Raw genomic sequence first — 14,840 nt, forward strand, 5'->3', positions numbered from 1 at the left:
TTTGCAGAAGTTGCAAATTTTTCCATGATGAGCTGGATTATTGGGTGGATATTTTCTCTTTAGAGGTTGATCTTTAGATGATGAAGCGTTACCTTGATTACGTGAATAAGGTTTGTCCTTTTCTCGAACCTTCTCACTTTTGGCTTTTTGTTGCTTTTCCTTAGCATAATAATGCCTGCATAAGATATTTGTTATCTTTATTTCATCATCATTTGCACCTTGACGATATATTTCTTCAGCTACATATTCGGGAATATGATTTAGAATATCGAACAAGAATCCACGATCTTCCAGTTTTCCTTTGACTTTAGTCATTAACTCCTTTGCTTTGTTCATAAACGTTTGTGGAGGTACAGTAAAATCATACATTAGATTTTTTAATTTGTATGCTTGATCGGCAATGATAGCTGGTAGTTTTAGTTTTGTCTTAAGAGCTTCAATATACTCTCTGTAACTATAGTTATCGGGATCAAGGCTACGGGAGAGATGAAGAATCTCATGTGCCATTCCTTTTCGAAGGCATCGGAATCGTGTAGAATCATCTACATCTTCGAGGTCGAGTTTGTGAACTGTTTTGTCGATCCAATCGAGCATATCTTCGTTTTTTATAAACTCTATAACTTTAGGGTCTCGACGATTACTCTTTACAATGTTAGAGGTGAGCGTGTCGACTATAGTCTTTAGGTCATTTGAATATTGGGTTCTTGATGATCGAACGGATTGATTACCATCAAAACTGAATGTCGGTGAGATTGGACGGGGAGTTGCATTGAATCGGGATTGTGGTTCGTTGTCGTCTTCATGTTCGGAAACTTCTTCCTCTCTTCTGTGATTGATTAACTTTTTGATTGTGCCTAAAGGTAGATTAATTTCTTTGAATTCGGCTTCTGTTACTGAGTCGATTGTTTCTTTGTCTCTACCAATCTTTGTGATTATTAGTTGGAGCTCACTCTCAACTAAACCAAGGCTTCTGAAAGTTGTTAACCATGTTGGAGGTATATTAGACTTAACTTCACTCACAGGCAATTCCTCAATGTCTTCTGTCTCTAGACTTATTCCCATTAGGAGATAATTGGTTTTAACCACTTCGATGACCAGTCGCTTGATGAAGCTTTCAGACGGAATTTGACCATAGTTATAAAATTGTAGAAGATTTTTTAGTTCCTCGTTGTTGAGTTGTTCAATTTTTTGAGCCATTGTTAGGATTCGTAATTGACGTGGCGAATCTTGTAGTTGAATTAACGGGGCTGGAGAGGTTGATCTCGTGTTGCTTTCTGGAGATGGAATTGGGATTATTGGTTCTCGCTGTGTTGAAAGTGCACCTTGTCTGGTTAATACCATTGAATAGATATCACTTTAGTGTAGGGGGAATTTCACTGAGCACTGATTCACAGAGGGATAAAATTGAGATGGAATCGGAATTGGGATGGACTTTGGATGAACTTGGGATGGACTTGGGATGGACTTGGGATCCTGCCTGGGTCGCCAAGTGAAGGGTAAAGTTCGGGGGTTTAATGGTTTTAACTGAAAAAGTAATAGCTAAAGCTGATTGTCTATCAGAGGATTTCACTAGGCCCTTCACAATTTTCCTAGTGTTGACAGTTTCGTATACTGGATCCCGTAAAGTCTTCCAAGTATCACCGAAATCACCAGGGAATTCACAAAGTTCTTAATGCTTAATGAAATTTTATTAAAATAAGGGAACTGAATACCATTAGGTAAAGGGTTAACATAAGTGGGGGGAGAACACAAATAATAGAAAATTCTTATAAGAGAAAAACCTTAGGAAACTTGAGTTAATTCAATTTCAATTGAACGTTGAGCATGTAATTGTTAAGTTTGTGACAGATTCATCTGACTTGTACTCACCAAATTAACACTCACTATTTCATATTACCTTTAGGTTTTTATACAAAATTATTATTAACTGAAAATTAAAGATAAGATTAAAAAAGCTAATTGCTAGACAATAGCTTTAAGAAGCAAAAGATACAATTGTCTCAATAGAGTTGAACTATTAGTTTAACCGTTGAGAACAATTTGATTAACTTGGTTAATCTAAAGATTAACACAAATTTGTCTTTTGATCAAACTCTATGATTAATCTAATCAAGACTTTTTGTCTCTTTAGAGTTTGATTACAATCTTAATTTTAACGGAAATTTTATAAATGAAAATAATAAAAAGAAATTAAAAAGTTTTAAGAAAATTATTAAAATTATGATGCCTTAAGGTACCAATTCCTAAAGGATGATCAATGTTCATGAGGGTTAGTTTTTCTACCTAACACCACGTACTGTTGGACATCCTCCTGCAGCTCTTGTGTATGAGGTTGTGGTTCAGGAGTAAATGGACCAAGACGATCGTTAGGTGTTAGATCAGGTTTGGTTAGGTAAAGAAAATTTCTGATATCTAAGTCTGCCCTTATCTGATTTTTATTTATTCGAACTCTTTTTTCCTTCGGCATAAATGCTCCCATTACCATCACCTCGTAAGTCTAAAACACTTTACCCATAGTCCACTTATGCTCGTTCCAGCTATTTAGATCTTGAAGTTATTTATCGTATAATCAAAAGTTCTACCAAATTATCCAGTAAAACTGATAAATTCTGAACTCGAAGGGTTACGTATGTATAGCATCATTTAATTGTTCCGTAATTTCCGAGTTGTTTTAAAGGTCATTTGTTGGTCACAATCATATTTGGACTCAATGATGAGTCTTCATACGAGGTTACAGCGGTAGGACATGTTTAGTTGCAGAAGGAAAACATTTTTGATTCCAAAGCCTTTTATTAAACTCGAAACTTAGTCAAATGCCCTGTACTTGTATTGGAGGCTCATTCATAGAACCAGGAGTTCATAAGTGGAGCATAAGTCGACCATAGCCCATTCCAAATCATTTCTTCTATCCATTTTTATGAGCTATTAATGTATACAAAGTTTTATAGGAATTTGGGCTCTCTTTATAAATCGAAATTGGTCATATTGTTCCCACTTTATCTTACGACTCTTCCTTGCTACTAGTATATCATTTGCTTGAATTTCTACAATATTTTCCATAGTTGCATCATAACTCTGATTCTTGACTCCATCTTTTCAATACTTGAAGTCTTTATCATGGTTACCATCTTTACTCCCTCTCTTTCTCACACACTCACTCAATCAATAGTGTTGACAAATAAAAAACATTGAACCTGGAGGATGCAACTCCCTGTCAACGTGAGATATTCGCCTTTGCTCTTGATTTTTCATGATACATTAATTATCATGGTATGAATAAATTGGAATACAGAATTTTTCAACTTGTTCAGCTTCAAAATTCATCACATTTTCTTTCAGAACTTTCTCTCTCTCTCTCTCTCTTTCTCTCTCTCTCTCTAGCTCTTATATAATTAACTTTTCAAACTTCCTCACAATCTGAAGCATCATTGTGTTAATCATGCTGAATGTTGATATGGAACAATAAAATTAGTTCTTATCATTTAATCAGATATATTTAATAATATGTTACTTTAATTGTGAATAAAAGGAAATAAAATTTAACGAATTTAAAAGTTAAAACGAAAAGTTAACTTTCAATTCAAACTTAAAACAATAGAATACTGAATTTTTGCTTCTTCTTTTTTTCAAAAGTTCTAAATTATTAATATTATCTCAGAATCTTCTGTAACCAATTGCAGATAGACAGAAACACTATGTAGATAACTGAATCTAATTTGTTCCTTCAATTAAATCTGTGCATTAATTAACAATTAAGGTAAGAAACTGAGAACGAAATTAATTAAGTTTACCATGAAGGCTGTGAGGTTAAGTTTCCACTTGCATGAAATTTCAATGAATCTCATGAATCTATATGTTTGTATGAATAGATTGTTAGTTTTAATGGAGGAATAATTTTCCCTCCTGTAAACTGAACCCACTGAACTTTTTTCTCCATTGAACTTACACCTTAAGCGGGCAAAAAGTTCACCCAAAGTTCTTGTTTATTCAATGGGAAAATAATGACTCGAACTTTTTTCTTCCTTCATAAAAATGTTCGAATTTTTTTTCTCTATTTCTTCGTTCACAAAATTCATCTTCAATTCTTGAAACACCACAATAAAAACAAGTTGAAGGAGAGAAAAATATTTAGCAGTGTAGGTAAACAAAGTAGGAAAAAAAGTTCTACCGTGCTGAGAATCTGAAATTCAGTCCATGAGAAACTCAATGAATTGATAAATGAGTTGAAAGAGAGAACTTTTTTTCTCCAACTAATGATTTTGATAGAAAATGAATGAATCTGTTGTACTCAATTGATTGTCTGATAATTTGGCTTGATGATAAAATAATTTGAAAGATGATTCATTTCACAATAATACACCCATGGTGGTTCTGAGAGGGTTCAGAGTTAAATTGATAAACACTCTGAACAAAGTTAAAAATGTTCAGTGAGTACAAAAAAATAACATTACATGGATTCTCACCAAAGATACTAATAGATTATCAATTTTTTCTCATTCCAAGTCAATTGAATCTTTTCCAATCCAATGGGCATTTGTGAAGATCATTGATAAAATCATATACTCGATCTGATCATGGAATTGAAATTTTATGCTTTCAGAATTTTCCTCATCATCTATCTATTGGAAGAGAGAGAGAGAGAGAGAGAGAGAGAGAGAGAGAGAGAGCGAAATTCATGGAAACATTCATGGTAATAGGTAACATTCATTTCAATTAGGTTTCACCATAGGAGTGATATTACAAAATTCAAATGTCATGAGAAGTTAAAACTATCAGGATTTGGGTGGATATATGAACATGATCATCATGAATATCATCTCGATATATAACTATTGAGGAGTGAATGTCACAGCCATTGTATTGACAGGTTACTAATCATTCAATGATAAACTTGAACTTTTCATGAGAATGATTTAATTTTGAGAGAGAGAGATAGATGATGATGAAAGTTGGAGGGGAAAAAATAGAATTCGAAATAGAATTTTTCTTTTTTCTCTTCATTTATCATCGTGTTCGTTTGATTTTTCATTCTTCTTCCGCCTCCTTCCTTTTTCTGTACTTTTCCTCTTCCTCTTCCTATTTATCATGTGTCAATTTTCACGCTTCGAAACTCACTCAAGGGTCAATCTACTTTCTCAATGTTACTCTCCTTGGACGTGCTTGGTCATCATCCTGCTCTCACTGGTCAACCAGAAATAGACTGACCCTTAAAGCCCATTATTATCAATGTAATTGTCTTAATTCAATTCGATGGAAACAAAATCAACAATCAAATTAATCTAATTCATGAGTTTTCCCTACTAATTTTGACAATATGGACAAATGACCCAAGGAACCATTGTAATCATATAATAAAATAACAATTAACCAAATGATCATCATTATTGTATCACATTAATTATTCAAACAAATTATTTAATCAAAGTAATTAAATGAGAAAATTATATATTATTATAATAACTAATTATCTTTTAACTTTTCGCGGGTAAAAAGATTCAAACTCTTGGTTAACTTTTTCCTCTTTCTAATTTAAAATCATCTTCACGATCATCAACGATTAATCATCTGATCCAATGTGAAACTTTTGACTGAGTTATTTTTATATCAACGCCAAGGGAGTGATTCCCTTCATGTTATCAATATGATGATGATAATCATCACCATGATGTAGAAATGATAAGGTGATGAGGATGAAAATCATTCTGAAATAAGTGAGAAAAAAAACTTTCATTCAGTTGAATGAAACTGTTTCCATTAAGATTTTTCCATGTGGAAAAATTAGAAATGATTAAAAAAGCGAAGGAGATTGTTAATCATCTTGATGATTAAACTTGAAATTAAAAATCATTTGCGGAAAATTGATCAACAATTAAACAACATGGAAAAAAATTAATCGTGATAATTACCAATGGTAAATGACCAACAATTAAAGTTGAATGAGAGAGTCCAAGTCAAGCCCAAATTCTGAGTTAATATCAGATAACTGAATGAACAACATGGTGATCATCATGTAAACATTGAATTCTTTTGTATAAAAATAGAGAAAACCAAAAGTTCAGCTCAAGAAAAATCAAATTTCTCATGAAATTCACTTTGTAATCCGATTCATTTTCTTATTTATATCAATTATTATTCTCATATAATATTATCTTCATATGAGTTCACCTAATGGATGGAAAAGTTTTGTAACATGATATCAGAATTCAGGTAGAACTTTAGTTTCGAAAAGTTCTCTTTTTCTCTCTCTCTCAAAATAGCCAATGGTCAATTTCTCTTAGCAAATGAATTTCAACTCAACAAGAACCGGAAATAATTCAAGTTTAAAGCAAAAAAAAGTCACTCACCAGAATGAAATAAAATGATTACAATTGAATCATTAAATTGTTGATTACATAAAATGTTCATTGGTAGGAGTTGATTGTTATCGTTGATTAATTAGACTAGAAAGTTCAATCTCGTGACCGATAACTATTAACATGATAAATAATTTAACTTAGTAAATGGGAGTTGAAAAGTTATCATTATAAATTCAAAAGGACATAAAAAATTACTCCCTTGACCATTGGATAGTAACATTGTAATTCAAATTGACCACAATTATGATAAGGGAGTGAATACCTTATTGTCCACTTGGACTGGTCATTTTGGTGATAAAAAATGGCTCCATCTAGATCACCATTTAATGGATAATCATTGTAATCATTTTCTTGTTCAATCCAATTGATTATCTTTATATATAATCACCAAGGTGTCCAGTTTGAGGCTATTCTTTATCACGATGATGACCATTGGAACAATGTAATCATTAGATTATGGACAAATTTCGAATGGTCAGTTTATCTGCTATTTGAATCACTCATTTCTGTTTACATAAAAGTTCATTTTTCCAACATGATGGAATCTGATTAATCAGAGTGAAAGTATTCAAAGGATATAATTTTCAATGTCAGGGAGCTTTTATCATGATAATGGTTATTTTCATTCATCCTTAATGATGTTTCAATATGATTTAAAACAATATAATCAAAACCATTATCATCTTCAGAATCCTTAATCATCATCATCATCATCATGCTTCATGAGGGATAAAAATGATGATTCCAGATAATGATGGTTTTTTCATGAGAAAAAAAATCTGAAATGAACTTTTGCTCAAATATTGAATAGTAGAGAGAGGGAAAAAAATTCACTCATGAAATTCATTATCATGATTTCACATTACCATTATCTGAATTTACTTTGGAAAGTTCCAATAGTTTCAAATGTACATTCCTTTTTGCTTGTCAAACTATTAACTGATTGTAAAGTAAAACCTTTCATCTCATTTGATTAATATCATAATCAATATGATTGATGGTCATCATCATGGATGGACAATGTCAACAGTTTTTGACAATTCTGTTTTCTTGTTCTAGTTGTTGTTTTTTTCCAGATCAAATATTACATAAATGATATTTAATCATCAATATCTGTTGATAAAAATATTATATTAGCAGCATTAGTGTAAACAAATCGTATTGTGTTCACAGTTTGTATTTCAATTGAATTCAGGATTATATCAAATTGAACAAATGATGGAGAAGGGAAAAAAGATAAAGTTATCATCATCATGAATCAATTCGGAATAATATCAAATGACTCAATAGATTCAATATGAATCAATCATCAGGGAACAAAAAAAGATGAAATTTCAATGATTACGATTCAATGGTTACTGAAATAATCTGTTCTCATGATTGATAGATTAATAAAATAAGAGGATTTATAATATTAAATAAATTCAGATTCATTCTGATCAATTCAATCGTTTATAATGATCATTTGATGGAGACAATTAGTAAATAACCATTGAGCTAATTCTTGATTAATTCATTATGATATTTACTCAATTTATGTTCTGATGAGGTGAAAATAAAATCAACCGATCATTTCGGTGTATTAAATTGTCTTGACATGCATGGGGATTGTTCAGTTTGACTCTGATTTCTGATTGAATTTGTAGTCGCTGTTTTTTTTTGCAACATTTAATCACAAGATGAGGAAGAAAATGATGCAAGAGAAAAATAAAAGATGATTTCGTGAGCATCAGCAAATGATGGAAAAAATTAGGTCTACGATAAGCTAACGGAATTATTAAGCTGATCATGGTCAACATTGGATGATGATGATGATTAGTATTATCATTATTAGTGAGAGATGATGAGGGAAGCAACAGAAGTCAATGAGAATTGATGAGAGAGTGAGAGAGAGATTAATAGAAATGAGTAAGATGATGGTTAGGATGATGCAGAGAAAAGGGATAAACAATAGATGAGAAAAATGCATTGAACTAAAGTTTCATTCTGTTGATTCAAGAAGATGAAATTGACTAAGTAAATATCGACATGAAGAAAAAGATGATGACAAAGATAATGATGATGGTGATGGTGAGAGATAGCAAAGTGAATTGAATGTTTTATGTTAAGCTTAAGCTGAGATGGGTCATGTTATTGTAAGAATTGAAATCTTGTTTGATGGAAATGTGATCTTGTTGGAATTGAGAAGATGAACCAAAATCTTTTGCCTTAAAAAAAATAAAGAGAAAAAAAAGATTGATAAAAATATGAATATGACGCGGTGGAGAAAAAAATGAAAATTCTTAGAATATAAAATCTCACCTTCACTTTACCTTATCATTTTGACCTGTTTCAAGTATTGAGAGAAAAGTCAATTTCCTAGGAAAATAGAAATTTTCAAGATAATCTTGACACGAGAATCCTGTGAATTTTATCATTCAGAGAGAGAGAGAGAGAGAGAGAGAGAGAGAGAGAGAGTAAAAGTTGTTCTAGTCTTTGCCCGGCGGGTTTTCCATCATGAATAACAGTTTTTTCTTCTTTGTATTTGTGACAATTTTTTTCTATTAAATTCAAGTTTTGGTTATAAAATCTAAAGAAACATGACTATATGGAACTGGAATTAAATAATTCAATTGTTGATTCAATATATTTTTGCTAATGTTATTTGTCAGGTTCATGGACAAAGACAAAAATTGTATTACAATTGATTCTGATTTATCATTGAACTTTTACTTTGCATCATGAATTTATTATTCAATCACAATGAAGTCACAATGGTCACAACTATGAAGAGATGAAAAAAACAAGGTTTCATTAGGGAAAAAGACACAGGTAAATGTGAAATTTGTTTAGAATTGTAACAGAATTGTAAGAGAAATGCTCTTTTCTCAATCTCTAACCTCAATTCAATCCAAGCATAACATTCAAATCAAGTTAAGCATGAATCATATACATGGTGAAACAAGATTATAACAAGATCAACTTATGCATATATTAATGATGATAATATTTTCCTTGGAAAGTAACAGTTTTCAAGACAGAGAGATACAGAAATAAGGTGAGAGAGAATATGAGTGAGATAATATTTTACTGGTGAGAGTGAGAGAGATGAAAGATTGAAACAAGAAGAAAAAGATATAAGATAAAATATGTAAGAGTTATCATTCTTGAGGATGATAACAATTCCTTTTCTGGATATAATAGTTACTTACAAAGAACGAGAGAGAGAGATGATGATGATGATGATGAAAAAAGTGAGCAAAAAAGATAAGTTTAGATAAAAACAAGAAAAAAAGAATAATATTTTCATGAGAAGGAAAATTATTCCCAACTAGATTCTGATTCTCAATTCTTTGAAAATCAGATATTTTCGGTGGAATTGGTTAGTCAATGAAATGATTTAACAGGTTACGAAAAAGTTATCAAAATGATTAATAACAATCAGGGTAAATTGTTGTTAATAGTGTTGATGGAAATGTGGTTAATGGCATTTTTAATATTAATACAATACGATTAATAAAATAGATGGATAATCAATCAAATTAGTTGTTGAACCTCAGATGAATTAACAATTATCCAAGTTTATTTCAAAAACTATTTCATTGATTATCTGTTTGATGATTATATTATTATCTTAATGTATTGGGATTTAATTGTCATTAGGAATAAGTTAATAATCAAATATCAATTACAATGGTAATCAATTCAAATGGATTAAGTTGAACATTAAAGTGTAATTGTTATCGATTAGGTAAAAGATTATGTCTAAAATTAGAGTTAATTAGCTTGTTTTTTTCCTCGATTCATGTTAAGAAATTGGATTAACAATTAGTCAAACTGTTACACCCTAGTTGGTAATTGTAAATGCTACGGTGGTGGTAAACAATTTCAACAATCAAAAATAATTTACTTCTAATCTGTTAACTGGATAAAATGATTAACTTTCAATTGTGATAACAAGATGATGATGATGATGATGATGTTCATCAATGAAGGGAGAAAATGATGAAAGAAAATGTTTATCTTGATAATCTTGTTCACTTTGACAATTTGATTCAAAACTATTTACCTTTAACCTCTTACTTTTACCTTCATATTGTCACCAACAAATAATATGATTAACCTTGTTTTTTTAACACTCGATTTTTTTTTTCAACGAAAAGGTAAGTTAAAAACTAAATCTTCTCAAGGTTATTCAGTAAGGAGAAAATATAGTAAAACGATAATATCAACAGAGAGAATGGAAAAGTTGAGAATAATAATAACCAGATGATAATAAGTAATTTTGGATGTGATATATTAATGGTGGAAGGGAATGAATTAAAGGTAAAAAGAATAGAAATATTATCTGGAGAGATGATATAGAAGTAGAATCTTTTGATATGGAAATCACGGTGATAGATTGTTAGTTTTACTATTTTAATAAACAGAATGAATTTAATGTATTATATGAAAAAGATGAATAATTAGAGGAAATTGTTGGTTACTTACTTCGTGCACTTTTTGATATTTCATTTAAAAGTCTTTTGTAATCCGTATCTGGATCGGTTTCATCAAAATCTCGGTGGAAAGGTCGAGTACCGAGAATGGCAAAAACTGCCGCTAAGGTGAAATAACAGGCAGAATTACCCTTGGTACGATCTTTAAAATTATGATATAACATTCCAAGTACTTGCCAGTGAAATTTTTGTAAAATATGAAGTAAAATGATTCCTATCTGAGAATAGGAACCATTCATACGGGTAAGGGTTCGATAGGCTGGAAAACGATGGTCAAGGTTATCATTTTGTCCACCACTGGTAAGCAAGGGTATATCCCATACAGCTGAGTAACGGGCAACCGGGGCAAGTACATAGGGGCAAAGTGGACCAAGGAAAACATCAGCAGTACCTTCATTATAAAAATCAAACGCTGCCAATGGTCCGGTTGTTGATGAACAAGCGGTATCACGGTAAAGTATATTGATAGATCGATTGGCTATACCATCTAGATTGGGTTTCTTTTGTAGGGAATTAACAGCATAAATGATGGCGGGTAGAATTTTATTCAATGAATAGGGAAGTGAATCATTGTTTGGAGCTAGAACAGCAATTGATATATTACGAGTTGAAAGGTCACGACATCGGGGACATGAATGTGGATGATGTTTGTAACGATGATGATGAACAGATTCTTCAATTGAATTAACACAACCTAAACCAATACCACTTGTAACAGAGATTAGAGTTATAATTTTTAATAGAAAAATAAAGAAAAAGAGAAAAGAAAACCGTTGATAAGTTGATATCATTTTGTTGGGGAACTTTTGGTTGGAAGTCAATGAAAACTGATGAAAGAAAAAGAAAAAGGATTGAATTTAATTTCTACCAACAGGTGTCACTTAAATAGATTTTCTTTTTTAATTATCCGTTAGATGGAGCTAGTTGCCTATTCGAATTTAAATCGAATCAAATAAAAAGAGAAATTCTTTTTAAAATTATTAATTTAGTTGCGTTTACTAAGTGTTTAGTATTAATATTAACTCTTTAATTGAGATTTTGTTTATTGTTAAATTATCCTTTTCTTGTTAATTATCTTGTGCTTCATTCTAGTTTAACTGTTATTTTTGTTATTGATTCCTTATTGAGCTGAGAAAAATGTCCGATGATTTTGGATCAGCCGGTGGTTGGGGAGATTCTGGAAATTCTGGCAAAAAATCTGATTTAACATCTTCTGGTGCTGGTAGTTCATGGGGAAATGGAGTTACTAGTGGTTCATCAGCAAAAACTAGTTCAGGTGATAATTGGGGATCTGGTGATGATTCATGGGGAAATTCTGGTGGTTCATCGAAGAAATCTGGTGGTAATGATGCCGGTAGTTCTTGGGGTGCTTCTGGTGGTGCTTCTGGTGGTGACTCTTGGGGAGCTAGTGAGGTAGAAAGCTCAGACAAGCCAAAAGGCAAAGGTTGCTTCAAGTGTGGGGAGGAAGGACATATGTCTCGTGAGTGTCCTTCTGGAGGAGCTGGTGGTGGTAACCGAGGTAAAGGATGTTTCAAGTGTGGTGAAGAAGGTCACATGTCTCGTGAATGTCCTTCTGGAGGAGGCGGTGGTGGTGACCGAGGTAAAGGATGTTTCAAGTGTGGTGAAGAAGGTCACATGTCTCGTGAATGTCCATCTGGAGGAGGCGGTGGATCTCGAGGTAAAGGATGTTTCAAGTGCGGAGAAGAAGGTCACATGTCTCGTGAATGTCCTTCTGGAGGAGGCAGTAGTGGATCGCGGGATTGTCCTACAGGCGTTAATGAGGATGGATCGACACCTGACGCTAGACCTCCAATTTATGTGCCACCTGAATTGAATAAAGATGACAAATCACTTTATGAATCAATTGCTACTGGAGAAAACTTTGACCGCTATGACAGTATCCCTTGTTCCGTAACCGGAGATGATAAGCCCACCGATCCAGAAAGATATGAGACTTTTGAAGAAGCATTTACTAGTACAACTATTCGTGCCGGACTCGCAGCTACCAAAATTTCTAAACCAATGCCTATCCAAAAATATGGTATGAGAATCGTAATGGCCAAACGAGATTTAATGGCTTGTGCCCAAACAGGATCGGGTAAAACTTTAGCTTTCATGCTACCAATTTTACAAGATTTATTTTCAGATCCTGATACTACCAGTGGATATGGTAGTGGTTGCCAAGAACCAAAAGCTGTGGTTGTCACACCAACTCGAGAATTAGCAATTCAAATTTATAGAGAAGCCTATAAATATAGCGCTGATAGTATAGTTAAAGTTCAAATAATTTATGGTGGAACCTCAAGCTCCCATCAAAGAGCTAAACTATCTGAAGGCTGTCACGTTCTTGTTGGTACTCCAGGCCGAATTATCGATTTTCTAGATAAAGGTTATTTCTCTTTCTCTAGTTTAAAGTATTTTGTTCTAGATGAAGCTGATCGAATGATCGATCAAGGTTTCATTCCTGATATAAGAAGAATGGCTTCTCACCCTACAATGCCTCCAGTTTCCAAGCGACAAACTCTTATGTTCAGTGCTACATTCCCTGACGAGGTTCAACGAGTTGCTGCAGAGTTTTTAAAGAAGGATTATCTTTTCCTTACTGTAGGAATTCTTGGTGCTGCAAACTCTGACGTTGAACAAACATTTTTCAAAGTTGATAAAACCGAAAAGCGAAACAAGATTATTGAAGTCCTTGGATCAAAGGAAAATAATGATCGAACCATGATTTTTGTTGAAGCCAAAAAGACGGCAGATTTCTTAGCATCCTTCTTATCACAGAAAGGATATAAAGCTACAAGCATTCACGGTGACCGTTTTCAACACCAAAGAGAAGAAGCTCTTAGAGACTTGAAGTCTGGAAAATATCCGTTATTAGTTGCAACTTCAGTTGCCTCCCGTGGTCTCGATATTCAAGGTGTTCTACATGTTATAAACTATGATCTTCCAAAAGAGATTGACGATTACGTTCATCGTATTGGACGAACTGGACGAGTTGGTAATAAGGGTAGATCTACAAGTTTCTATGACCCATCCTTCGATCGACCTTTAGCTGAAAAAATCGTACCAATTATCGAGAAAGCCAGTCAAAGTGTCCCTGAATGGTTAAAAGATGAAGCCGGTGGCGGTTCACCAGATTACGATGATGGCTTCGGAGGAGTAGATTTGAGAAAAGTAAGTAAACCCTTTGACCCATTTTAGAATTTCTTTTAGTCATTTTCTCTTATAAAATCTTTTTTCGCATTTCTAGTTATCAGATAATTTCGCATCTTCCACTACTGTGAACGAAGAGAATTGGGATTAATCATCTCAAATTTAACCAACGAGAAATGTAAGTATACGCAGCTATTTCATCTCCTCTCTTCACAAATCAATTTTTTGACTCCTTTAACACCCTTGTCTTATTTTTGTTTTTCTAATCTTTAGGCTATCGATTATCAAGTGCCTCGTTTATCTTTTTTTTTTTCAAGGACAATCTCAGCAAACAGTTTACAAAATTTTCTATGTTAATCATCACTTTTCCTAAAAAAGACGACCAGAGAACAAAGTTCTTTATCCATTTTCCATTTTTTGTAAAACCATTTTTCATGATCAAAGTTATTTTACAAATAACTTGAAAACATGCTCATTTTTTTCTTTACCATTATTTTGACAACTACTTATAATTAATTAAACCACTGCGAGATTTTGTTTAACAAATAATAAATTTATCTAAAAGGACCTATAAACATTTTCAATATTCTCCTTTGGCTTTTCTTCCCAAAAACGCTTTTAATCCCTTAATCAAACTAAATATTTGAATCACTTGAACAAGTTTAACTACCATTAAATTAAAGTGATCAAAGGTCAAGAAGATTGACCATAGTCATCGGATTTAAATTTTGAAGAAAAAGATGATCATCAAAATCAATAAACTCCTAATCATCTGAGGCTACAATTAGTCAAAAAGAGAAAGCGATGGAAATGGTTGATGAACACTTAACCTTCACAATCTAAAGTTAATTAA

At 32.5% G+C, this 14,840-nt stretch overlaps 2 protein-coding genes across 2 annotated transcripts in view; one reads left to right on the forward strand and one right to left on the reverse strand.

The window, feature by feature from the left end:
- The window catches only part of LOC128387923 (atrial natriuretic peptide receptor 1-like), a 54,599-nt gene extending 42,962 nt beyond the window's left edge, over positions 1-11,637 (reverse strand). The window contains exon 1 of the mRNA XM_053347216.1: positions 10,827-11,637. Coding sequence (XP_053203191.1) covers positions 10,827-11,625 — 799 coding nt within the window. The 5' untranslated portion in view covers positions 11,626-11,637. The remainder of the gene's footprint in view (positions 1-10,826) is intronic.
- Positions 11,638-11,814: 177 nt separating this feature from the next.
- On the forward strand, positions 11,815-14,562 carry LOC128387929 (ATP-dependent RNA helicase vasa-like). The gene is made up of 3 exons (XM_053347229.1): positions 11,815-14,008; positions 14,085-14,165; positions 14,261-14,562. Exons 1-2 carry the CDS (start codon positions 11,972-11,974, stop codon positions 14,136-14,138), a joined length of 2,091 nt encoding a protein of 696 aa, XP_053203204.1. The 5' UTR covers positions 11,815-11,971; the 3' UTR covers positions 14,139-14,165; positions 14,261-14,562.
- The last annotated feature ends 278 nt before the right edge of the window (positions 14,563-14,840 follow it).

The sequence above is a fragment of the Panonychus citri genome, unplaced genomic scaffold (genome assembly GCF_014898815.1).
Source record: "Panonychus citri isolate SS breed McGregor unplaced genomic scaffold, ASM1489881v1 Contig00095, whole genome shotgun sequence".
NCBI lineage: Eukaryota > Metazoa > Arthropoda > Arachnida > Trombidiformes > Tetranychidae > Panonychus > Panonychus citri.